The following is a 25352-nucleotide window of genomic DNA, read 5'->3' as shown; positions in this document are numbered from 1 at the left end:
AGGGTGGTTGAACTTCAATCTTATTCCCCTTTTGAATGGAACTTTTTAAAAAAGTTACATTGTAAAGATCGTGCACAATTTTTTTCAGCTTTACTTCCTTTTCTGCTATTCTAGTGCAGGGGCAGGGGACTTCTGGTTCACGGGATGCACATATTTTGTCAGAGTTAGCCACTGATGGGCTGCCAGATGGTTTGTTTACCTGAGCATCTGCAGGCACAGCAGCCCAGTGGCCACAACTTTGCCATTCCAAGCCAATGGAGCTGTGGGAAGAGGCTCCCTGCCTGTGGATGCTCAAGTAAACTAACGATTTGGTGGCCTACCAGCAGCTAACTGTGATAAATTGTGTATGGCTGGTGTGCCCACAGTTCCCCATCACTGTTCTAGTGCATGGAGGTGGATGTTGTGATGAAAGTTCTGGCCCTGATGTGGTGTGATTTTTAGGTAGGTCACTCTACCTCTGTAGTTTCTTTGACTGTAAAATGGGGGGAATTTTTGTGTTTATAATCTGAAAAATAACTGTCAAAATACCATTTTATCCAATGATTTTGTCCCTGTGTGTGTTTGGATCCCTGTTCATCTACTAAGTGACTAAGTAAGTATTAACTACTGTTTGCCTGGTAAAAGCAAAAATAATGAGTTGAAGTTTATTATGCTTTGTTTCCTCAACACCCCTGTTTACGAAGATTCAGTTACAGTATCACCACAGAGGACATAATTTGACCTGGAGAATCTTTATTACTGGTGATGATGTTCCAGAAGGAAAGATCACCCCTTTGATTTGGCGACTGGACTGAATTTGTAGGCTTGGCATTTGAATAAACTTTAACTTTTAAAAACTGAGTTGACTTCTCTCTCTCCTGGTTCTTTTGAACACATATGCCCTTCAATCCATGGCTGAATAAAGACCTGAAAAATCAAAGAGCAGGCCAAAGAAATCTTAAAAGTACTAATTTTATAATTTCCTCTAGCCTCCCTCTGCTGTTCTACAGTGTTCCCGCTACTCTTTTCCATCCAGGTGCAGAATACATTTTGTTATGTGCACCAGAGCATGTGCAAATATGCATTGCCAAGAGAGCTGTGGTTCTACGTGTGGGTGCTTTGCTAATTAGCTGGGCGGCATTGGAATCTCTTCCGAGTGGCTGCACAGCTTACAGGGAATACTGCCGTGCCAGTAGGAGATAACATTTTGCTGATTTTTTTACAACATTGACTTTTAGTCCTTTGCTGTTGTCTGAGTCCAGAACTGTACTGTTTTTTAAGGTACTTACATTCTATCGGATTGTCAGTAGCGCTGAAAAGATTTATTAGATATGACAGAGGTCCTCAAACTGGAGGAATAAGGATGTGGAATATGTGTGTGAGAGAGATATTTTAGGAAAAAAGAAACTTGATGGCAGCTGGAGAGTGGCAGCTGCTGGTTGGACACCCACCTCTTAACCCAGTGTTGCCACCTGCAGCTGCAGAGAACTTTTACAATAGCAGTACCATACTATGTCAACCTTGTCTACTGATACCGGACATAGTATGGCCATCAAAGCTGGACATCTAGCCATTAGCTACTCCTCTCTGCTCTGGTTTGAGAGCTGGGTGGCTGTAGAGCAGTGGCTGTTTGCCTGGTACCTGAATGGGCAGGGGAGATGGTGTAAACTATTACAGACACAACGAAAGGCAACATGATCAAATAAGTTTGAGAACCACTGAGACACGGTATGTGGGGAGGTATGTATCTAATCAGTTTGTAAGTGCTAGGATGGTGCATATAAATTCCTGCATACAGCTTTGAAACTTTTGAACGATTTGATGGTAGTATAATTCTGGCCCTTTTTCTTGCAGAATTTGGAAATTAAGACTGATTCAGCAAAGGCTGTAGCTGACAGTTTAGACAAAGCTGAATCTGCGGATTTCCCGTATCTAAATACGCTGTTGCGAATCTTGGCCACTCGCTGCATGATGCAAGCTGTCTACTTTTGCTCTGGAATGGAAAATGATTTTCATCACTATGGCCTAGCATCACCTATTTATACACATTTTACTTCACCCATCAGAAGGTAATAGACTTTAGGAAAATGTCAAAAGAAAGACACAACAAGAACGTAACATTATAACTACTTGACATACTGCATCTTGTTTTCTGTTTTAAAATACTATGCGCATAACTATAACTATGTCATAACTAAGACAGCTTCATGTCAGTAATATTGATTTATATTTGAAAAGGATGATTTGTGCAATGTTCCTGTCATCTCAGTCCGATTTCTGTGCTCCTGTAACTGTTTCCCATGATATCAGTCTCAGTATTCTGATTTCAGTCACACATTCCATTAAATAGGTTTGTTTCTGTATATGAAATGGAAAGCAGTATGTCCTTGCATGTAAAAGCACATTTTTAAGTCCATTTTGAGTCCAAATAGAATCTGGCTGGTCATTACCACATAGGAGTGCTGTTGCAGAATTTGGGTATAAAAATATTTTAGGGAGGATTAATTTACTTATCTAAAATGAAGCTTTAATTTAACATTAACTTCGTAAATAATGTGTACATTGCACAGGGAAACAAATACCTTATTGTTGGATTGTCTGAGAATGTGATGTTGAAACCAAGTGTCCATGTAAAGGGTAATTCCAGTGTATACGTTTTAAAACGGGGTTTATTTGTACATTTTCCCTGATACACAAGTAGATCTAATTTTTATGGAAACTACTTGTGCTTATCATGTGTTCCCTGGAAAAATATTTAAGGCAAATGTGCTGTATGTCAACAATGGAAATTCCTATGGAATACATAGAGATTTAACTGTCAATTGTAGAGCTGCTAGCACTCCAGACATCAAAACCAATTTGACTATCTTCTTGAGTTAAGCAAAATTGTTGTCCTGTCACAGTTTCATACATAATCAAGTTTGGTTATGCTTTGAAAATATGTAAAAACTACCTTCGCATTCCAAGGTGAATCAATAATTCTATATAAAATTTGTTCAGTTGGCAAGGTGGTGGGGAGGCAGGGAAGTGGAAAAACTGCCAGTGCACAAATGCTTGCTTAAATCCGAAAGTTTAACTGTTTCCGGTTTACACAACACTAATAAAAAGCATACAGATGGAACAGAGTCAAGAATTCTGTTGAGGATGTAGAAATCAGGAAGTAATCCAGATCACTCTTGTATCACTATGGTGGCTCTGCAGTAATAAGCAAATGTGATCTTCAGTTCATAAGCAGAGCTGTTCTGTTAAGCAAAGTGGTGAACTTTTTTATACAGTTGCTTATTGATCTTCAGCATTCATAACTGTAACACCAGTTTAATGAAGATCCTTTTCTGGGATAAGCTTTTTTTTTTTAATTTAAAATAAATACTTGCATAATTTCATTCATACAAATAAAATGAGTTTGAGAAACTTGTAAGAAATGAGTACAGGCTGGTGTGTTGTCTCAGACTTTTTTTAGTGATTTTTTTTATCTCATCACTGTAGGTATGCTGATATAATAGTACATCGACTGTTGGCAGTGGCTATTGGAGCAGACAGTACTTACCCAGAACTTACAGATAAACATAAACTAGCAGACCTGTGTAAAAATCTGAACTACCGACATAAAATGGCTCAGTATGCACAAAGAGCATCAGTTGCATTCCATACCCAGGTAAGTAGACTTGAGATAGAGTTGTGTTTTTTAAGCTGTAGAAAGAGTGAACATAATAAGAACTACATCTCTGTAGGGAATATTTTGGTGTACTGTTGAAGGGCAATACCCTTTAAGTCAAGTCTGAAGTTTGTAAGGAATGATTAACAACTTTGAGTATGGTATCTTTTGAAAAAAAGAGAATTTCAACACTATAGTGCTGGTCCTAAAGAACACTTTTTGAATTAGGATATAGAATCGCAGGGCTGGAAGGGACCTCAGGAGATCATCTAGTCCAGCCCCCTGCTTCAAGCAGGATCAACCCCCACTAAGTCATCCCAGCCAGGACCTTGTCCAGCCAAGGCTTAAAAACCTCAAGGGATGGAGAACCCACCACCTCTCTAGGCAACGCATTCCAATGCTTCACCACCTGCCTGGTGAAGTAGTTTTTCCTCGTATCTAACCTACAGCTTTCCCTCTTGAACTTCAGACCATTACTCCTTGTTTTGCCATCTGACACCCCCAAGAACAGTTTCTTACCCTCCTTTTTAGAGCTCCCCTTCAGGAAGTTGAAGGCTGCTATTAAATCACCTCTAAGTCTTCTCTTCTGTAAACTAAACAACCCCAAATCCCTCAGCCTATCCTCATAGGTCTTGTGCTCCAGACCCTTAATCATTTTTGTTGCCCTCCGCTGAACTTGCTCCAGCAAACCCACATCCTTTTTATACTGGGGGGCCCAAAACTGGACACAGTATTCCAGATGTGGCCTCATCAGTGCCGAATAAAAAGGAATAACTACTTGTTTACATCTGCTCTAAATGCCCCTCCTAATGCACCCTAGTATACCGTTAGCCTTCTTGGCTACAAGGGCACACTGTTTACTCATATCCAGCCTTTCATCCATAACCCCTAGGTCCCTTTCCATCGTACTGCTGCTGAGCCAGTCGGTCCCCAGCCTGTAACAATGCTTGGGATTCTTCCGCCCTAGGTGCAGGACTCTACACTTCTCCTTACTGAACCACATCAGATTCCTTTTGGCCCAGTCCTCCAATTTATCCAGGTCCCTCTGGATTCTCTCTCTATCCTCCAATGTAGCTACCTCTCCCCCTAGTTTTGTGTCATCCGCAAACTTGCTGAGGGTGCAACGCAGTCCTTCATCCAGATCATTAATAAAGAAGTTGAATAACACCTGCCCCAGAACTGAGCCTTGCGGCACTCCGCTTGAAACAGACCACCATCTAGATATTGAGCCATTGACCACTACCCGTTGGGCCCGACCATCGAGCCAGCTTTCTATCCATCTTATAGTCCAAGGATCCAATCCATATTTCCTTAACTTATGGACAAGAATGTTGTGGGAGATCATATCAAAAGCCTTGCTGAAGTCAATGTATATCACATCCTCTGACTTCCCCATGTCCACAGAGCTTGTTACCTCATCATAGAAGCTAATCAGATTGGTCAGGCAGGACTTGCCCCTGGTGAATCCATGTTGGCTACTTTTAATCACTTCCCCTCTTCCAAGTGCTCCAAAATGGATTCCTTGAGGATTCCCTCCATTATTTTCCCATGGATTGAGGTAAGGCGGCTGGGTCTATAGTTCCCTGGATTGTCCTCCTTTCCTTTTTTTTAGATGGGCAGCACGTTTGCCTTTTTCCAGTCATCCGGTATCTCCCCTGATCTCCAAGAGTCTTCAAGGATAATGGCCAAAGGTTCAGCAATGACAGCTGCCAATTCCCTCAGTACCCTGGGGTGCATTAAATCCAGACCCATGGACTTGTGCACATCTAGTTTTTCGAGATAGCTCAGAACTTGTTCTTTCCCCACAGATGGCTGCCCTTCACCTTCGCATATAGATAAGGTATCTGCAGGATTCCCTGGTGCTTTGTTTTTAGAAATACCTGATATATCACAAAAACAATGAGGAGTTCTGTGTCACCTTATAGATCAACAGATTTTTTTTGGGGGGGCATAAGCTTTCATGGGCAAAGACCTGCCTCATCGGATGCATGGTGAAGCAGGTCTTTGTTCACGAAAGCTTATGCTCCAAAAAATCTATTAGTCTACAAGGTGCCACAGGACTCCTAGTTGTTTTTGCAGATACAGAATAGCATGGCTGTCCCTCTGATACTTACATACTACAAGGTATCGTAATGTGTTTTTTTTTAAATGTTGAGCCCAGGATTTTCTGGGCCTCACTAATGCAGCTAAAACCGGGGGCAGGGGAGACCTGCAAACTATATCTAATACACTAATTACAGTGTCTGAATGAATAGTATGAATGTGCTTTACTTGTGATTGACAGTTGCATTCATAACAAGACATTATATTATCATCTTTTAGGAAATTTTCTTATTCCCTGAATTTGTTTTTTTATCATGATTCATTTCTCTTACAGTTGTTCTTCAAAAACAAAGGAGTAATGAATGAGGAGGCCTATATTTTATTTGTAAGAAAGAATGCAATTGTGGTTCTTATTCCCAAATTTGGTTTGGAAGGAACTGTCTTCTTTGAAGAAAAAGATAAACCAAAGCCAAACCTCAAATATGATGATGAGGTACAAATATTTAAGCGGATTTTATTCTTAATTTTGGTTTTTCATTTGCTAATGGAACAGAATGAGTAAAATCAGTATTCCACCAGTTAGATGCGGAGAATGGCATACAATATTGTATACTTGAAGTTGTAAGTTAATCTGTAGTGAAAGTAATTCATCTTCCTATTCCTTGTGTGAAAGTTTTTAAATATAGGTTTCTGGGAGAGAACTGCATTGATAATTCTTAATGAAATCCAGGTAGAGCATAGCTGTTTAGAACTCTCTTTTTTAAATATAGTTGAGGCTTTCGGACAGTCAGCACTCTCTCTTAGTTGGTATATTTTTTAGCCTCGTCTTTAAAAAAATAACAGGGAAACTTCCTTGATGTATGCAGTTTGAGTATGAGGAGGTGTGAATTGTGCTTGTGATAAGCTTGGAGAATATATAGTTAGTATCAGAAATAAGATGTTGGGGATGAATTGAAAGCTTTGAGTATTCAGATATGTTTAATATACTCACGCGTTTCAGGTACCCTCACTTACTGTGGAGAACACAACATTTTATCTGTTTGACAAAGTTAAAGTGACTATCATGTTAGATGCTTCCAACATCCAACATCAGAAGATTCGTATGTCACTGGTGGAACCCAAGGTAAGGCAGAGGCTTTAGAATGCAAAGCAACATATTATGCAGTTGTTTTAAAATTAAGTTAAATATGAAGCTTACTGTAATTTTTTTTCTATTTGTTGGGAGATAGCAGTAACACAAACCCCATCTGCTTTTAACAAAAACAAATTTGACTTCAGTGACTATTTAAGTGGCTTCTGCCTGCTGCAGGACTCATTTGTAAAATGTAAATATTTAAGACAAAAGGGTTCTGAAGTAATTTTCAGTGCCACACAGCACCTGTTTCCACCAGTAGAATTTCCACTCATGGATCAGAAGAAATTAACACTCTAAGGCCATGTCTACACTTGCATTCCGCTTTTGAAAGACGAATGCAAATGAGGGAAACTGAAAATGCAAATGAGGCACTGATTTATGTAACTAGTGTTTCATTGCATAATCTCTTTTTGAAAGAGACTCTTTTGGAAGAAAAAAAGCAGTGTAGACATGGCTCTTTCGAAGATGGGATTTATTTCAAAAGAGTCCCAACTACACTGCTTTTTTTTTTTTGTTTGTTTCAAAAGAATCTCTTCCGAAAAGAGATCCTGCAAATGAAACACGATATGTAAATCAGTGCCTCATTTGCATTTTTGATTTCCCTCATTTCCATTCCTCTTTCGAAAGAGGAAAGCAAGTGAGAGACAGAAGAGATGCAGTTAATGTGCCTCTTGACATTAGTCTGAGAATCTTTTTTCCTGATAGAAAAATCTATTACTATATAAATATAATGGTAATTTAAAATTCTATGGGCATGATGACAAGTTTAGTTTATGCAGCTGTTGGTTTACTAAGAATCAAATTTGATATAGAAATGGCTTCCCAGCAACTTCTGTAAATGCCCAGCTATCTTTGCCTAGAATAAATGTTTCATACAGAAATACTGTATTGTAAGAACTATAACCTAGTCCTAGCAGTTAGCATCAAGACTGTTGATCATGTTAGCCTCTCCTTCTCTGCATCTAAGACATATGTATTGATGTCTTTATGCCTCAAGGTAGCTGACACGTTTTTCATGATGACAGGAGCTCTGAAACCACCGATAACACAATCTTATCTGTATTAAGCCATTTATAATTTTTAGAGATTTAAATAGTAAACAAATGTGAATGAAAATAATTATTGTTAAATAGAATATTTTTCCATTCCTGAATGTGTAATCGTTTGTTTTGGATTCTTTTGTAAAAATGTTCAATCTGTTTCCAAACTACTAGTTTATCCTTATTTGAACTCTGCCAATGTAAGAATTTATAATTACTTTAAATACTAGTCTTTGTCCTTGCTGTTAGTAGTTTCCACCTCACTTTGCACTATGATTGCTATATCTACATCATGGCATTTATATAGTAACTTAGACTTCGTCCTGATACACACTGTAAGATGAGGTCTACATTTGTGGTTTTATGTAACTTTTGTTAATTGTTTTAAAGCCATCTCTTCTCTCATTATTTACATTTTTTTGGCAAGCAAGCAAAAAGCTAAATCTTTGCTTTAACTTTCTTCTGATATTTTTCCCCCTTTGAAATAGATACTGGGGAGTGATGTTCAAAACCAGACTTCAGAGCTGAGCACTAACACTGAACCAGAGAAGAAGAAGAAGAAGCTGAAAAAATAGCTGCATTCAAGCAGCTAATAAATAATTCAAGTGTTACCTATTTTGTGTTTGAAGGGGAAATTTGTAGTTTCTGAGATTTCATACAACTTTTAAATTTACTTTTAAAATATATATTTTAAAATTTTTTAAATTATTTTTATTTTTATTCCGTCTCCTACACACCCAAGAATTTGTAATAATTTTTTAAAACTAGTATTTCAATGTTTTACATCTTACTGGTGAAAATAAATACTTATGTAAAATGGAGGAATATTCCCAACAGTAGTTACTGTCCCATATGTGGGAAATTAAAGAACAGAAACTTGTAGCTATTTGATAAATTATTGTACAAAAGTATTAGTTTGTGTTCTTAATATTCTGGTCCTCTGAATCTTTCTTTGACTATTTTGTATGGTGTTGGTAAAGAATGGATCCAGCACCATTCAGGAGAAGTCTGTAGAAGTACAAGGTCTAACTTGCGCTGTTACAGTTACACCAATGCAACAATATTATGGTTCAGACTAAGATGTTTTTACTGTCCAGTAACAGGAGAGGATTGAAAGATTCTTTCAATAAAACTGAGTGGTGATTTTTGGAAAATTCTTACTTTCCAGATCAGGATTTCCTTGAGCAGTGTGCTCAGAAAGCTTGAGGAAAAATTACTAAAATCAAGTGAGTTGTTAGGACCTGGTACAAGTTGAACCTCATTCATCTGGTACCCTTGGGACCTGACCAGTGCTGAGCAAGAAAATTTGCTGGAGCCTGGCAGGTCAATATTTTCTAGTACATTACCAACACTTCCACTGCTTACGGTGCTCTCTTAGAAGACATTGGGGGTAAAGTACATCTAAATAACAGCATAAAACACAGAGCCAGGATTAGTGGCTGTAAACAAACTTTATGGGGGAACCTTGGCCACACACATACGTGGTCGTCCGGCTAACTAAATTATGGCTGATCGTGGAGTATGCTGGATGAGAGAGTTCCAGATTAGAGAGGTTCAAGCTGTAGTAGCTCAGACAAAACGGGGAAGAAATTTTTTCTTCTGCATCCCTCCTCCAGTGTGTGCTAACACTAATCCTTGTCTCCTTCCTCCTCTGCTTCCGAGCCCCAAGGTCTAAAACAGCAGTTAGATGTTGCAACACCAAACTCCTAGCCTGTCACTCTGGGGAAGCCGCAGTCCCAAATTAGATAGTCAGATTCTCTATGTATGGTATGGAGAGAGTGAGGTGCTGAAGAGATGCACAAAAGCCATCAGGCTAAGCAGGGAGCTGCCTAAGCTAGTCAGGCAAAGGGTGGGGGCCTTAAACCCATTCTTCGAAGGCAGTTACAAAACCCTTAGGCTTGCAAAGTATCTCCCTCTGTTTGGGATACTCACCCATGACCCTTCTTTGAGTTGCTGGCTCTAAGGCAGTAAGAAATGGCTGAAGCTGCCCCCCCTCAGTGGTAGCTAGGTGCCTGTTTCTCATCCTGACTGAGTAGTTAATTCCCTGCCAGGGTTAAGCACTTAAGTCCACAGCAGTCGTGTGGGGAAAAAACACCCAATTCTAGTTAATAGCCCCACATAGGGTGTTTGTGCTGCGCCTGCTTTACAGTATGTACTTGAGTCTCTCAGATGCCAGGCACAACCCTAAACAGTGAGTCAAAAGTCACTTCTCAATCCCTGTGCCTGTTTACTTACTTGTTCAGGGTGACATCTGTAACTTAGTGTTGCCATCACTATACTTGACCTATGCTAGATACTTTGCACTGTTGCCTGTTGAAAGAAGCATATACTCATGGATTGCCACCCAACATGGATTCTCTACTTATAGAGGGTCATGGGAGAGAAGAGTCTAATACCTCCCCTAGAGCAACAGACTCCTTACAGAATGCTTGGAAGCAAGCTGTCTACTTTTGCTCTGGAATGGATAATGATTTTCATCACTGTGGCATAGCATCACCTGAGGGGGCAGGGAGGCAAAAAAACTGCCAGTGCACAAATACCCCCTTGACTCTGAAAGTGTAACTGTTTCCAGTTTACACAACATTAATAAAAAGCATATAGATGGATCAGTGTAAAGAATTCTGTTGAGGATGTAGATATCAAGAAGTAATCCAGACCACTTTTGTATCATTGTGGTGGCTCTGCAGTAGTAAGCAAATATGATCATCAATTCATAGGGGGAGCTGTTCTGTTCAGGAAAGTGATGTACTTTTTATACAGTTGCTTATTGATCTTCTCCATGCACAGCTGTAATGCAGTCAGGGTCTTTCCCGTGCTCAACCACATCACAGCTATGTCCATGCTACAGTGATCTTTCAAAAGAAGTCCTCTGGAAGAACACAAAAAAGGAGATCATGAAGGTGATCTGCTCTTTTGAAAGAGAGCATCCATCCACACAGCTCCCGCTCTTTTGAAAGAACAGGCCAGGGATCAAAAAATCTGGGTGCCATGAGGACTGCTCTTTTTTTAAAAAGAAAAAAAAAAAAGCCTGTAGAGCATCTACTCAAGTTTTCTTTCAAAAGTTTTTGAACGGGGGTGCTCTTCCTGAAAAGGAAATGGAAGAGCGTGTTTAAAAGGAGTGCCGGGTTCATTTGATAGAATTTCAAAAGAATGCTTTTTTTCTGTGTAGATGCTCCGCTGGATATTTTGAAAGCCGCTTCTTTCGAAAAATATTTGGAAAGAACTTGCTAGTGTAGACACTGCTCACATGGCTAGCCCCTGACCTAACAAAAGGGTGTGCCTGCCCTTTGGTGCTGACCATCTGCCAGGCAGCACCATGTCCTGGCTTGCGCATGGTTAGGGCTCCAAGGGTGGGAAAGATTTTAGGGGGCTTGCAGCCACCAGGGAGAAGTCTCCCCCAGCACTAAAACTTTTGGGATGTTGCTGCCATCCTGGCTATGTCTACACTATCCAAAAACTTCGAAATGGCCACGCAAATGGCCATTTCGAAGTTTACTAATGAAGCCCTGAAATACCTATTCAGCACTTCATTAGCATGCGGGCAGCCGCGGCACTTCGAAATTGACGTGGGTCACTGCTGTGCGGCTCGTCCAGACGGGGCTCCTTTTCAAAAGGACCCCCGGCTACTTTGAAGTCCCCTTATTCCTATCTGCTCGTGGGAATAAGGAGAATTTGAAATAGCCGGGGTCCTTTCAAAAACGAACCCATCTGGATGAGCCGCGTGGCAGCGAGCCGCATCAATTTCGAAGTGCCGTGGCCGTCCACATGCTAATGAGGCGCTGAATATGTATTTCAGCACTTCATTAGTAAATGGCCATTTTGAAGTTTTTAGCTAGTGTAGACAAGGCGTGTTGGCAATTTCCATGCAGTGAAGGGGAAGACAAAATTTTTTTCCCGAGCCTTTTCTTTCCTCTTTCTTCTAACTGTGGGCCCCTTCAGACAAGGAAGTGTGTGTGGAGGGCCAGTTGAGACTACAGACTGCACAGAAGCTGTATAATGAACTGGAAAGCTAAATGCCGTCCCCTCAGCGACTCTTGTTTCAAAAACTTTACTATCAACTTTCTAAATGCTTTCCATTGTCATGTTATTTTCAGCGATCAGATGCAATCAAGGGAGGGGAACAGTCAGTGGATGGTCAGTTGAGAACACAGATTGTGTACAAGTATCAGAGGGGTAGCTGAGTTAGTCTGTATCTTCAAAAAACAAGACAACCTGTGGCACCTTATAGACGGACAGATATTTTGGGGCATAAGCTTTTGTGGGCAAAGACCCGCTTCATCAGCTGTGTGTGTGTGTGTGGTGCGGCGGGGGGCTTGTTTCAGAGGAGAGTTTAAAGATGGCATCTCAGTCAAGGGGAGGGTCAGAGTTGACAAGGTCTGTTCAGTCACAGAGGATGCGGCCACATTAACTCCCCATGAAAGTTTATGCTCCAAAATATGTTAGCCTGTGTACAGAAGCTGTATAAAGGACTGAGAACCCAAAACTCCTTCCCTCTGCAACTCTTTTTTTCCAAATCTTTACTATCTACTCTGGCTTCATGCCTTTCACTGTCCCTGCATTATTTTTAGGGATCAGATGCAATCAAGGGAGCAGGGACAGTCAGAGGAGGCCTAGCTGAGTAGACACACACCTGTTGACTTTTATGAAATGCTTGATAATTCCATTATAGGAGAGATTTCTGTTAAACTGGGCAATCTTTGTTGATGCCCTACTTTTCCTTCTGACTGAAAAAAAATGGATGTTTGCTTACCATGGGAAGGGAATGAGGGCTATGTAATGTGGCAAGAGAATGTCAAATACCAGCAAAAACACTTAGAATGCTTCAGGGATGAGGGAACTGTGGGCCAGATTCCCACAGTGCACTGCTGCAAATCAATGCTTGCCCACTGAGTGTGGCAGTAATAAGTCAACTTTGTGAGGAACATGTGGGGAGGTGAGGATGCTCCAATTTGAATTTATGAAATCCACTGTGAACAAAATCAATATTAATAAATTTGAATTTATCTCATAGTGTAAATGTAGCCCAAGTCTCTGTGATACCAGCTATATCATAGTTTTGTTTATTTGTTAGGACTTCCAGTTCTTCCTGCTGATTACCCATACTTATTGCATTTGTATGTAGGCATGAAAGATACTGATTTGATTTTTGCCTCCCAGTTCTGCCTAGTCCCTCCTTTTTCTTTGCTCATATAGCCTATCTTCCTTCCCATTTCCAACTCTCAGGTCCCTGTTTTTCATTTATCTGGGGCCTTTCGTCACCCACCCTTGTCAAACCTAGTTTAAAGCCCTCCTCCCTAGGTTAGCCAGAATGTGACCAAATAGTCTTCCCCTTCCTTGAAAGGTGAACCCCATCCCTGCTTACCAGTTCTTGGAATAATCACTTGCTATGGAATACACTATGGGTAGGGCTACTCATATACTCATTTAGCAGACACAGTAGTGGCCAAAAGAAGCAAGTTTTGATATACTAAGGTGACAGCTGTTTAAAGGGGTAGTTGATCAGGGCCAGTAGCATATCCCATTAAGGAAAGATGGTTTGACTGCAGCTCTAGCCAAATCTAAAATAAGCCTTCTGAGTGTAAAAATCATGGGCTGCTGAGCCTTATCTTCTAAGATACCTTCCATAAAAATGGTGGGAAAATAGCCCCTTCTGCTAGCTGGGAAACACTGCTCTTGCACATAAAGCGTGGTATGCAAAAGGATTTAAAGGGATACATGACACAATAAATTACTAAAAATCAGGAGATAAGTACTCGGACAGCACTGGGAGAGGGGGTAAGGCCAAAGTCCTGAAAGGGATACATGAACATTTTGAGTTTGGGAAACACCATGCAAGATTGAGACTAACCCCAGAAATATCAAATTTTTTGAAGGCTGTCTGCTGGAAGGGTTGTTGAAGCATGAAATGATATGAGCCTTTAGTACACGTGGCACATAACTTGTGATGCTGGCTATGACAGTACCATGCAAATGCTTACTCTTATTTTCAGGTAACACTAAATAATGCTGATTGCTTAATCTGCTGTAAATGTAAACAAATGTGTTTATTTTAGCAACTGGCTGAACAAGAAGTAGGACTGAGGGGACTTGTAGGCTCTGAAGTTTTATTTTTGAAGGTAGTTACTTTTTGCACATAATGCTTGTAGTTCTGTGTTCAACTTTCATGATTAAAGAGATTGCATTACAGTACTTCTAGGAAAATATTTGTAATCAAAAATATAAAAGAGCACTGTACACTTTATGGTCTGTGTTGTAATTGAAATCAATCTTTGAAAATGTAGAAAACATTCAAATATTTAAAATAAATTGTAATATATTAACAGTGCAATTAATCACAATGTTTTTAATTGCTTGGCAGCCTCACTCACAATCAAAAACAGTACCTTCCATACCAAACCTACCTAATAGTAAAAATCAGCTTTAGTCTGGTTCCCTACCTCACTTGAAATCAAATATGTATAGTCTGCCATGATTTTAAAAACAAAATTACCCAGAACAATCTAGGAGGTGAGGGGGGAAAAAAAAAACACCAAACAAACAATCAGTCTTTATTTTGGTCACTTAAAATTATACAATTATTTGCAATATAAAAACCCTTGTTAAAACAATTTAAATTGTTTTCTTTAAATGTAAACAATGACCATTTTGTGCAAGAAGTGCCAAATGATGCATTAGGTAAAACTAGATAAATTTGATGGTCAAAAGGGCACTATAGTTCATTAGTACAGCAGGTTTTCTAAATAATTAAAATATTTAAGTCAAAATAAATAGTTGTTTGCTTCTTGGCATAATCATTTGAAGAACGAAAAGCTGTTAGACAACACATACTAAAATTTTTCATTATTCTCACATTCATCTAATTGTGCTTTTCATTTTTTGCCTTCCCAGGTTATTTTACACAGGGAGCAATTCAACAAATTTTAGTGATTACTTTAATGACTAATTTGGAAACTCTGATCACTGAACATGAAGCTCTGAAGAATCAAACTAAATGTAGTTTATTATTATAAAATTTAATGTCACATTTCTATCAGCAAGGAGAGTCCAGAATTTCCACTGGTATTAGAGAGATAGTTTTGATCATGTATTCAGGGCAAATACTTTTTTTTTTTGGGGTGGGCGGGGGGGTGATCTCAGAAATACCTGTACTGATCTACCAATGTAAGTCTAGTTTAATCAGGTCTTAAGATCTAACCACAGAGGCCAATGAAATTCTGATTGTTACCTTCCTGCTGGTCCAGCCTTACATTGACATAATAGTAGCATCCATTATATGCTGGTAATCATAAAAAAAAAACACCCACAGACATTCTTTACACCCTCTGGAAGTCTGAAATCCCTGCTTTTAAATGACATCTGGCATTAAATTATCTCTTTTGCAAGGTAGTGAATATTACAAATCAAGCCAATACAAGAAGGAAGCAGGGAATTCTGGATGACACAATGTTTTGTAGTTTCTGTTGACGTGCCAGAGAACAGAATTGGTTTCCACATCATTAAAAAGCAGCATGTTCAGTTTCTAATGGTAAAAAGGTCATTTTTATAGCCCTGACAGTTTGTGAGATCAAACATAAGTATACAGTCCAGACCATTAATGCACAGTAAATTTTCAATCCCTGTATCATTCAAGTGAAGCTAAACATACAATAAAGAAACACCATTCCAAACTTTGTTGAAGTTGATAGTTATAGCACCTCTTTCAAGAGTTAATCACAATTAACTAGTGAAGTGTAACTTGTCCTCCTTGGCCTAGAGACTAAGCCAAGGGCTGACCTTTATTTATACCAAGACCTGTAAACTAGCAGGTACAAAAGGACCAAGTATAAAAATGTAAAAATATAGAAAACAACAAAAAACCCACCACTTCAGAAAATAAGTTAATTTGTTGTTGACACATTTTAAACAAATCACAGATTATTTGTTACAATAGTTCAGTCTGAAGAAACAGAATGAATAATATTTTATTTAGTGATATAAAACTGTCCCTGTCAATTTCAATGAACATCTTTTCCAGAGTGGTCACTGCAAAGGTAAAAAGAAAACAGAAGATTTGCTGTATAAAATTTCACAAGCTGTTTTTCATTTCAAGTATCACTTCAGATGCCTTTTAAGTGCCATGCAAATCCCTCTCATTTTATTGTCACAAGTATTTAAATGTAATTGACACAGTTTCTTCCAAACTATAATGTCGCTGATTCCATTTGCAGAAGTAAAAGGTGCCAAAGGTTACTTGTCAGCCTTGGTCTAAAAACTTTGATAAAGGCATATCTGCAGGTTATTGCATGGAACGACAGACGGATTCTCCATCCAATATCTTGGGACTGTGTCCCCTTACTATAAAAGAAAAAGAAAAAAAATCTTAACTGGAAAACCAATAAATGGGACAAACATGCATTATACAGCTTCTAAGATTAGGTTATCCATACAGTGCCAAGTTCCAATATATTTGCCTCTGAGAAATTCTATTGTTCTTTCGGGTATTTAAGTCCAATGGTTCTTGTCAACTTAGCTAGTCAACCTTGACATGTTATCTTTGCCAGTTTGCACCACTAACAATGAATCTAAAAAACTGCAAGTTTAGTGCTTTCCTGTTGAATATTTATTATTACAAAATCATCCTGGAAGCTTTGCTAGGAAGAAAAACTCTCATCATGTCCCACCACGTTCTCTCATTTAGGATTTGAATCTGCAGTGATGGCCACTGTTCATTTTCCTGAATTATAAGACTATTTTTAGTCTTGATTCCCCCCGTGCCCCCACCCCAATATAAGGAAATGGTTCTGTAGCCCTCTTATATTTCCTGCAAACAGCATTCCCAGCTGTTATCAGAGTTAAAATACAAACCACAAGAGCAAACACAAACAAAATAGAAGGGACTTGAGGCAGATACCATAAGACAGGGTTTAATATCAGAAATTGTAAAGAGGGTACCACCAATGTGCCTATTGTATGGAAGCACAAAGGTGAGTGATTATAATCAGATGTGGTAAGAAAATATCTGAGATAAAGGCAAATCCATGGGAAGTTTTTAAAAGTAATCTTCATTTTGTATTGAAAATGATGAAAATTAGTTTCTTTAGATGGAGATGATTTATTTGTTAAGACAGAAAGTTATTCTGCAAACACTACAGCCCACAGAGGTCGGATTTGGAATTACCATAACAAAGAAAGCTGAAAAAGTGAAGTTCTAGCTAAGTATATCATTGCATGTGGAAATGAAACTATATGAGCAACATTGCAAAGGGGTTGACAAGCCAATCAATGAGCCTAGGACAACTTTCTTGCTTTTCATGCACTAAAATCTGAAGTCTAAACTCCAGCTCACAGGCCACATGCAGTTCATTGGGGGTTAGCCACCAGATGTTTTGTTTACTTAACCATCCGCAGGAACAGCTGCTTACAACTCCCAGTGGCCATGGTTTGCTTTTTCTGGCCAACAGGAGCTGCAGAAACCAAGGACACACACCCCCCGCCCCCCCAACAAGCGGTGGCTTGGCCTGGGCTGCATCCTACAGCTCCCATTGGCTGGGAACAGCATACCGCAGCCACAGGGATCTGTGAACAGCCATGCCTGTGGATGCTCAAGTAAACAAAGCAACCTGCAGCCTGTCAGCACTTAACCCTGACCAGCCACCAGTGGGCCACAGGTTTTTGCCACCAGCGGGCCACAGATTTCCTGCACCCGTCTTAAGTCAGATGCTGAGGAAAGTAAAATAAAATGGATTAGATAAAGAGGAAGGTGGTCAACAAGAACAAAATATGGAATTCTTCAAAGATTTTTCCCATAAAGAAGAGGGCTTTGTGTAACAAGAATGCAATTAGACACCTGCCTCACTACTGAAGACATGCCGAAGAAGATACAGTAAACTAGGAAGAAAAGAGTGGCTTCTGTGTAGTGGCCAAAAACAAAATGAATACTTCACACTGAAAGTCCAGGATATCTTTCTACTGCAAAGTGTTGTGTTTAAAAAAAACCAACAACAAAAAAGACTGCTCTGACAAGCAATGAGGTGAGAAAATGAAGATTTAAAAAAAAAAAAAAAAAAAGCCACCTGTGTGCTCTCAAGCACTTGAAAAAGTAAACGGAATGGTTGACAAATTGTCTACTAGAACCCGCAAATGATAGGCAAGGGAAGAGGATAAAGAAGTGAAGTTTTTGGCAAATAATTAAGAATCAGGAGAGTCCCAAAGGAGTTCTTCACTGCTACTTAAATCCACTTGCCCACACCTCAGAAAAAAATTAGTTGTTGCGTCCTTTTTGTTTTGTTTTATTTTGTTGGTGCCCATTCAGGAAAGAAAGATTATGAGGAAGTGTAATTTAGACATGAGTGTACAATGAATAAGGGATTACCAGTACTTTAGTTATGGGAGTAAAAATGCGTTGTGTGCTTTCACATCACATCTGGCAATTTCACAGCAGATACAGTCATGTAACAAGCATTCCCCAATTCCCCCATTTGAGCTGATAACTAATCAAGTTAAAGGTCCTTACCTGGATGAAATATTTATGGATGAAAATTGGAGGTGCATAATTTACTAGAAGTCTGTGTTACATGGTTCACCTGCTTGGGGAGTATTATGGGCAGACACAGATGAACAGACAAGGATATCAATGCCAGGAGAGAAAAAATAACAGCTGCATTGAAAGACTTTGTCCTATATGGAGTTCACAGATAATATCTGTGAAGACGAGATTACGGATCTTCAACACAAACGTGAAGAGCGTGATCTTGTATTGATGCGAGACCTGGAGTTTAAAGCCTGTAAACCCAGTCATTTCTAGTACTTTTTCAAACAGACAATCTCAGCAGCAAATAAGTTTTGTTTACGGTTACAGGAAATAATGGTGCCCACTGTGTTTTTACAATGTCACCTGAAAGCGAGAGCAGGCATTCACAATGACACTAACATAGCCGGAATTACAGTGTATATGCCTGCCAAATGTGCTGAAGATTCATGGCTCTTCTTGCTTTGACCAGCATTCCAGAGGACATTCATCCATGCTGATAAAAATCCAAAGTAGTGTGGACCAACACATGTTCACTTGCATCATCTGAGTCAGATGTCATCAGCAAAAAGTTCATTTCCTTTTCTGATGGTTTGGATTCTGTAGTTTAATCTATCACAGTGTTGTTCTTTCAAGACTTCTGAAAGCATGAACTACACCTCATCCTTCTCACATTTTGGATGGACTTCAGATTCTTAAACCTTAGGTCAAGTCCTGTAGCTTTAGACATCTCATATTAGAACTTTTTTTATTTTATCAAATCTGCAGTGAAAGCGTTCTCAAAATGACCAAGATGAGTTAGCTGATCACCCGAGACTGCTATAGCATGAAATACACGGCACAATGCAGATAGAACAGTGGAGGAGACATGCAATTCTCCCCAATCAGTTCAGTCAAAAATTTAACACATTATTCGTTTAATGAACATCATATCATAGAATCACATCCTTTGGAATGCTGGTTGACACATGTAGGTGTAATTTATGGTTGGTGCTATCTTTGTGCAATGAAATCAATGATAAGGGGTCATTGCATGACGGTAACACCAGCCATAAATTTGACTTTAATTATGTGAAGGTGGTGGGACAAGATGGATCTAGGCAGGGCAGAGAATTTTTGGAAGGGTGGTTTTCTCAAAACAATGCAATTAACTGGCATATTGATTTGGAACCAGAGTTTGAACTTATGAGATCAAGAGATAATAGAAGAACAACTAATGAGAATGTGATCACTGACAATCGGTTCAAATTGGAAGACATGAGTAACCAATTAAGACCTAATCATTGATTAGGACTATGTAAAAGGACTATATAAAGACAGGTTTTAGAGGATCTCTCACAAGGCACTGATGATACTACTTCATTTAGTAACAAAATGTTTATAGTTAAAAATTGTTAAGCTCGGCGAACATTTGGAATATTAAATGTTTGTTCTTTTGCACAATGTGAATGGCCTTCACATCATGCATCAAAAATAGCTATACCAGCTTGTGTTTGAAAATGCGATACAAAACTATATATGGAGAGGGACAAATGATTTTGTACATCCTATCATATTATTCCCAATCATTTCTGTAATTGTAGATCATTTTGCATTGAACATTTTGACAATTAAAACATGAAAAATTTTGCAAAAATTTAGAACACTGTGTGCAGAATTTTTAGTGTTTTTGGCACATAATTTGTCATGTTTTGGTGAAGAATTTCCTCAGGAGTGGCCTTTGCCAACATCAGAATGTGTGAATTTTAGAAATAGGACTTTCAATCTATTTTCCTTTAATTCAGAACATGGTCTGTAAAATAATCTGCTACTTGACAGTAAGACCAAGTAAATTTGCGGTCTACAATTTCTTCGAAACAACCTGTCAAGGCTCTGAATGAGCAGGGAATGGTGTGATGAAATGCTAGAAGGAAACAAAGAAATGGAAAAACATAAGTCCATGCATTTCCTACCTTACTTTTGAAAAGCTGAGATTTGTTCTGAGCCTCGTAAGAACGTACATTGTCTCTGCAACTGTTCTCAGCCCCAACTGTGTCTGTAATGCTGCTTCCACATGTCTGTGTATTATATCCACTGTCCACCTTGGGAAAAAAAAAGCCAGGAATTAAAAATCTATGTACGGATTCCAGACAAACTTATTTATTTCTTACACATTACTTAATTTAGATTTGGATGGCACATTCTTCATAATCCTTCCATACTGTATTCATAAACTTTATCACCTATATGTATACATTTTTTGATAAAAATGTGAATCACAATATAGATATTTAAAATCTAAAACTGATAATGGACAATTGTTTAACAACGTACGTTCAGGGTCACTTCTGTGAAAAACTATTAGTTATCTGATTGAAATTTCAGGGAATCTCAAATATGCAAACTAGAAATAACCATGTGTTGAAGTACAGACCTGTTGGACACTTAGGCTGTGTTTACACTTACAAAAAACTTCAAAATGGCCATGGTAATGACCAAATCGAAGAATACTAATGAGGCGCTGAAATGAATATTCAGGGCCTCATTAGCATGCCACTGACCGCAGCACTTCAAAAGTGCTGCGGTTCACTCGCCTGTGGCTCAAAATCTCCTTATTCCTGTCAGCGACCGCTGGCATACTAATGAGACACAGAATATTCATTTCAGAGCCTCATAAGTATTCTGTTTGGCCATTAGCATGGCCATTTCAAAGTTTTTTTGTAAGTACAGAGGTAGTCTTAGTGGTCACAACTCAGAACTTCAAAATATTAAGATGTCACCATCTTCAGCAGGACAGCACCTACTAATACCATCACAGCTGAATTACGAACATCACTAACTTCAGTAACCAAAACTTCTTTGGAGACCTCCTATCTAAAGTACCTTGGGTAGGGCTGCGGCTGCACCGGCAAGTTCCTCTGAAAATAATTTCGAAAGGAGGGCTTCTTTTGAAAGATCCCACAGAGCATCTAAACGTAAAATGCTCTCTTTCAAAATTATTTTCAAAGGAACGCAGCTCACCTTTCAAATTCACTCTTCCATTCCCCTCTCAGGAAGTGCGCCCTCCTTCGAAATCCAATTCCAAAAGAGGGCATGTGTAGACACTCCACAGGCCGCTCTTTCAGAAAAGCGTGTCCTCCATTGCACTGGCCAGCTGGAGGGCGGAGATGCCCCTGCCAGCAGAAGCAGGACTATAAACGCGGCCCAAGGCAGAGACCATAAAGACTCAGGAAACCTGAAACCCTGGGGCAGGAAGCTGACAGCGTGCTAGCAGTAGGGAGGACAAGAGCCCACTCCAGCACGCCAGTTCCACAAGGCACACCACCGCACCCATGGCCAGTGACCAGAAGCCCTCTTCGGTGCAGTCAGAAGCCTCCCAGGAGCCCAGCCAGAGGCCAAAGAAGAGAGCCCCCTTCTTGAGGCAGAGATCATAGACCTACTGAGACTAAGGAGGGATGAAGAGGTGCTAGCCCATACCAGCAGCTGGCACAGGAATGCAGCAGCTTTCACAGGGCTCTCGACAGGGCACACCACCCAGGGCCACCCCGCCCCCTCAGCAGCTCAAGTAACGTTTAAAGTTAAACTCAGGCAGGTCTACTGCCGGGCCAAAGATGCAGTCAGCCGCTCAAGGGCAGGCCCACCAGCTGCCCCCATTATAAGGGCCCTGACCAGCTCCTCGGGCCAAAGGAGGTGGCCAATCCTGAGGACCTTGTAGACACCACCAGGCTCAATCCCAAGCCACAGCCTGGGTCCTAGGACCAGCTGGTGCCCTTGGCCACACCCCCTGTATAAAAGCTATAGGCGTCATTGGGGCAGGAATGGGGCCCTGGTGATCACCATTTCCTCCAGCTCCTGAAGCCAGGCCCACTCCAGCCAGACTTCTCTCAAATTCACAACGGGACCCCCCGCTCCACCCACCCATGCAGGCCAGGGAGGGGGGCAACCCTAGGTGAGCCGGCATCTGTCTAGACGCATCTTGGACACATGCATCCCCCAGGCTGTGCACAGCCACAAGCACCCACTTCCATGGGCAGTACCACAAACTGAACACCTAGGGAAGAAGAAAGAGGGGCGGACCGCTCCCGGCACATGCCCCACACATGCAGGGCCCCCTTGGTGCTTGGTATCCCCCAGGGCCCAGGGCAGTTGAGCCAGTGGAAGGAGGGGCCAGGGCCAGGTCCAGTCATGGCACTGATGGGTTGCCTCTATCTCCCCTTCTGCCTCTACAGCTCTGCCACCTGAGGGCCAGGACAGACCAATCCCGGCAGAGGGAAGCCCCACACCAGGAGCCAAGGGGGCTGGAGAACCCTCACCTCCATTGCCTGAGCAGGGCTATGTCTGGAGGCCGCATATCCGCCACTGCAGGGACCCCAAGAAGGCAATGGCCATGCACACCGCGGCCCTATCCAGGGGCAGGCTATGGTCCTCCAGTAGTGGCTCCAGACACAGTAGGAGGACAGGGTCTGATAGCAGTGGAAGGAGTGGGCTGAGGCCACTGTGGTGCTCTGGCACCTCGCCCAGCCTGCCCCTACTTCCTGCCAGCCCCTTGCTACCCCTCCTGCCACCCCCTCCCTGACCTGAACTGACCTAACCACCCCCCCCCCACAAAACGCCTCCATGTTGCACTAGCCCCATGGCTCATGGCCAGTTCAGGCCAGAATGAGACAGCCCCCCCATTGCCCCTACTGAGGTGGGGGGCTGCAGACCCCTTCTCCACCCTTACCGTCCTGTAGTCCCCATCCCATCTCAGCCCCGACAGGGAGCTGGGACTGTAGGGACCCATGCACCCAGCATGGTCACAGCCCTCCACAGTGATGGAGGACTAGGGTCCCCCACAACCCAGGACCCCCCCTTCAAGCTCATTGCCCCTGCCCTCCTCATTGTATGTGGTTCCCCCCCGCAGTCTCCCCTGTATATAGCCCCTTGTTATTTAATTAGAATTTTAAATAGCATAATAGTTGTTTTGCATTCACTGTTGTTTAGTTAGAAGTTTTATTAACAGTTAAAACAATAGTCAAGAGTTTATTTTCATTCACCCGACTGTCCCATGTGACTGGTGTGGCAGCAGAGTGGGGTGGCTGTGGGACGGGGTGAAGCGGTGGTGCGGGGTAGGAGTGTTGGAAAGGGTCATGTTGGAGGGTGCCTGGGGGAGTATTACTGGGGCCACCTAGTGAAGGCCTCCCTGACTGGCTTCTGATCCCAGTTTGCCTGGCAGCAAGGGGCAAGGGCCAGCTGCTCATAGCTGGTCCAACCTCTGCAGCCCACCCCGGCACAAAGAGCTTGTGCTAGCTTAGGTCACCACCACAGAAGGCACGTTGGGGAGGCCGACCTCGAGGTGTTTTAGGAGGCACTGAAAGCGCCCCCTCAGGTGCCCAAATGCCCTCTCCATGGTGTTGTGGGCCTGGTTCAGGCACACGTGTTTAAAAAAAAACGGTCTTGTGTGGGGTCAATAAGTCTTGTGTACGGTCCCATCCACCATGGCTGCAGGGTATGGTCAGCATCAGCCACTATGCAGGAAGCCATGGTGAGGTCCCCGACCGGGAGCGCCGATGAGGGGGATGCAAGCCTCCTCCTGCATCCTGCGCCCAAGCCAGGAGTTCCAGGAGACCCAGGCATCGTGGGCTTAGCCAGGCCAGCCCACACAAACACCTGTGAAATGCCCCTTGGTGTCCACAAGGGCATGCAGCACCACAGAGTGGCACCCCTTGCAGCTGACAGATCACCCTGCACTGTGGTCTGGGGTCCAGATGGTGATGTGGGCCCCATCCAGTGCACCAAAGCAGTTGGGGAATCCCAGGGCTGCAAATCCCAAAATGACAGTGTTGCGCTCGCCAATCTGGACAGCCCGCCGCAGGAGGATGACGCTGATAGCCCCAACAACCTGCTTGGGAGGGAGGGCATCTACACTTGCGGCTGAGTAGCAGGATGCCACATAATCCCCCATGCCCCCTCCAGGGCCCCTCACCCCCAGCCCCTACAGGATGCCCTTGCCAAGAAGCCCCCTCCCCTTAATGGGTGTGTGACCTGAGCCTGGCTCACCTCCATGAGGACGGCCCTCATGGTGGGGGCTGACTGAGCAGTAGCTATTCAGGATGACAGCTTTCAAAGTGCAATAGCAACCCTCTCCTCCAGAGGGAATGTAGGCTGCATGCGGGTGTCCTGGTGATGAAGGGCGCAGGCAAGCCAGTGACAGAGCTCCAGAAACGTCTGCTTGATCACGTGGAAGTTCTGGAGCCAGCGGTCGTGTCCCACTTGCCCAACACGAGCCATTCCCACCAGCTGGCGTTGGTGGGGTAGCGCCACAGGCACCAAATGGCAAGGGGAATAGGACATAGACTGTGCCCCATGGCGAAGGCCTGCAGAACCATGGCATGAAGGGTTGGCGACTGGAGAATTTCCAGGACAGCATGGACCAGCAATGGCACCAGCTCGTCAGAGGCATCCCTGTCAGGGAGCTGCAGGGGCTCCATGAAGGTCAGCACAACTAGGGCTTCGCTCCATGCACAAGGTCTGCACTGCTTTGTGTTGCAAAGCAGCCCTCAGTCTGTTCAGTGCAGGTGTGCTTGGGAGGGGTCCTTTAAAGGGAGCAGCTGGCTGCAGGCCCCAGAAGGGCTTGTCACCCTGCAACCCCATCCATGGCCTTTCCTGGCTCGCTCTTTTGAAAGGGCTCCTGTTGTTGTGTGGCTGCTTTTTTGAAAGAATGTCTCGATCTTTCTAAAGAGCAGCTTAAAGGTGTGATCCAATTTTGGCATGTAGATGTGGCCTTTCGAAAGCTGATCTTTCAGTGTGTAACTTTCGAAAGTTATCTTTTCAAAATTATGCTGTAGTGTAGCTGTAGCCTGGAAGTATATGACCCACATATTTTACATGGCAATACAACTGCAGCTTAAATAAAACTGACACTCTGTTTTTCACTTTAAAAAGTAAAAGAAAGTTGCATTCTGTAGTAATTTAGTTAACTAGTGCAAATTCATTAGAAACTAAAGGAAATAGTAAATTAATCCAAATTTACTC

General features: G+C 41.8%; 2 protein-coding genes across 3 annotated transcripts in view; one reads left to right on the top strand and one right to left on the bottom strand.

The window, feature by feature from the left end:
- Window positions 1-8551, top strand: part of DIS3 (DIS3 exosome endoribonuclease and 3''-5'' exoribonuclease) — a 35465-nt gene extending 26914 nt beyond the window's left edge. Inside the window, exons 17-21 of the mRNA XM_074982866.1 lie at window positions 1834-2048; window positions 3466-3634; window positions 6012-6170; window positions 6678-6800; window positions 8341-8551. Of these exons, the coding sequence (XP_074838967.1) occupies window positions 1834-2048; window positions 3466-3634; window positions 6012-6170; window positions 6678-6800; window positions 8341-8427 (753 nt within the window). The 3' untranslated portion in view covers window positions 8428-8551. The remainder of the gene's footprint in view (window positions 1-1833; window positions 2049-3465; window positions 3635-6011; window positions 6171-6677; window positions 6801-8340) is intronic.
- A 5857-nt stretch (window positions 8552-14408) lies between these two features.
- BORA (BORA aurora kinase A activator) overlaps window positions 14409-25352 on the bottom strand; it is a 41628-nt gene continuing 30684 nt past the window's right edge. The window contains exons 11-12 of one of the 2 annotated variants that reach the window (XM_074982865.1): window positions 20312-20440; window positions 14409-16186 (exon numbers count right to left, since the gene is read on the bottom strand). In XM_074982865.1, coding sequence (XP_074838966.1) covers window positions 16184-16186; window positions 20312-20440 — 132 coding nt within the window. In that variant the 3' untranslated portion in view covers window positions 14409-16183. The remainder of the gene's footprint in view (window positions 16187-20311; window positions 20441-25352) is intronic. The other variant, XM_074982864.1, reaches the window with a different exon arrangement.

The sequence above is a fragment of the Carettochelys insculpta genome, chromosome 1 (genome assembly GCF_033958435.1).
Source record: "Carettochelys insculpta isolate YL-2023 chromosome 1, ASM3395843v1, whole genome shotgun sequence".
NCBI classification, from domain to species: Eukaryota; Metazoa; Chordata; order Testudines; family Carettochelyidae; genus Carettochelys; species Carettochelys insculpta.
The sequence above is the reverse complement of the archived record's forward strand: the minus strand, read 5'-3'. Positions and strand labels throughout refer to the sequence as shown.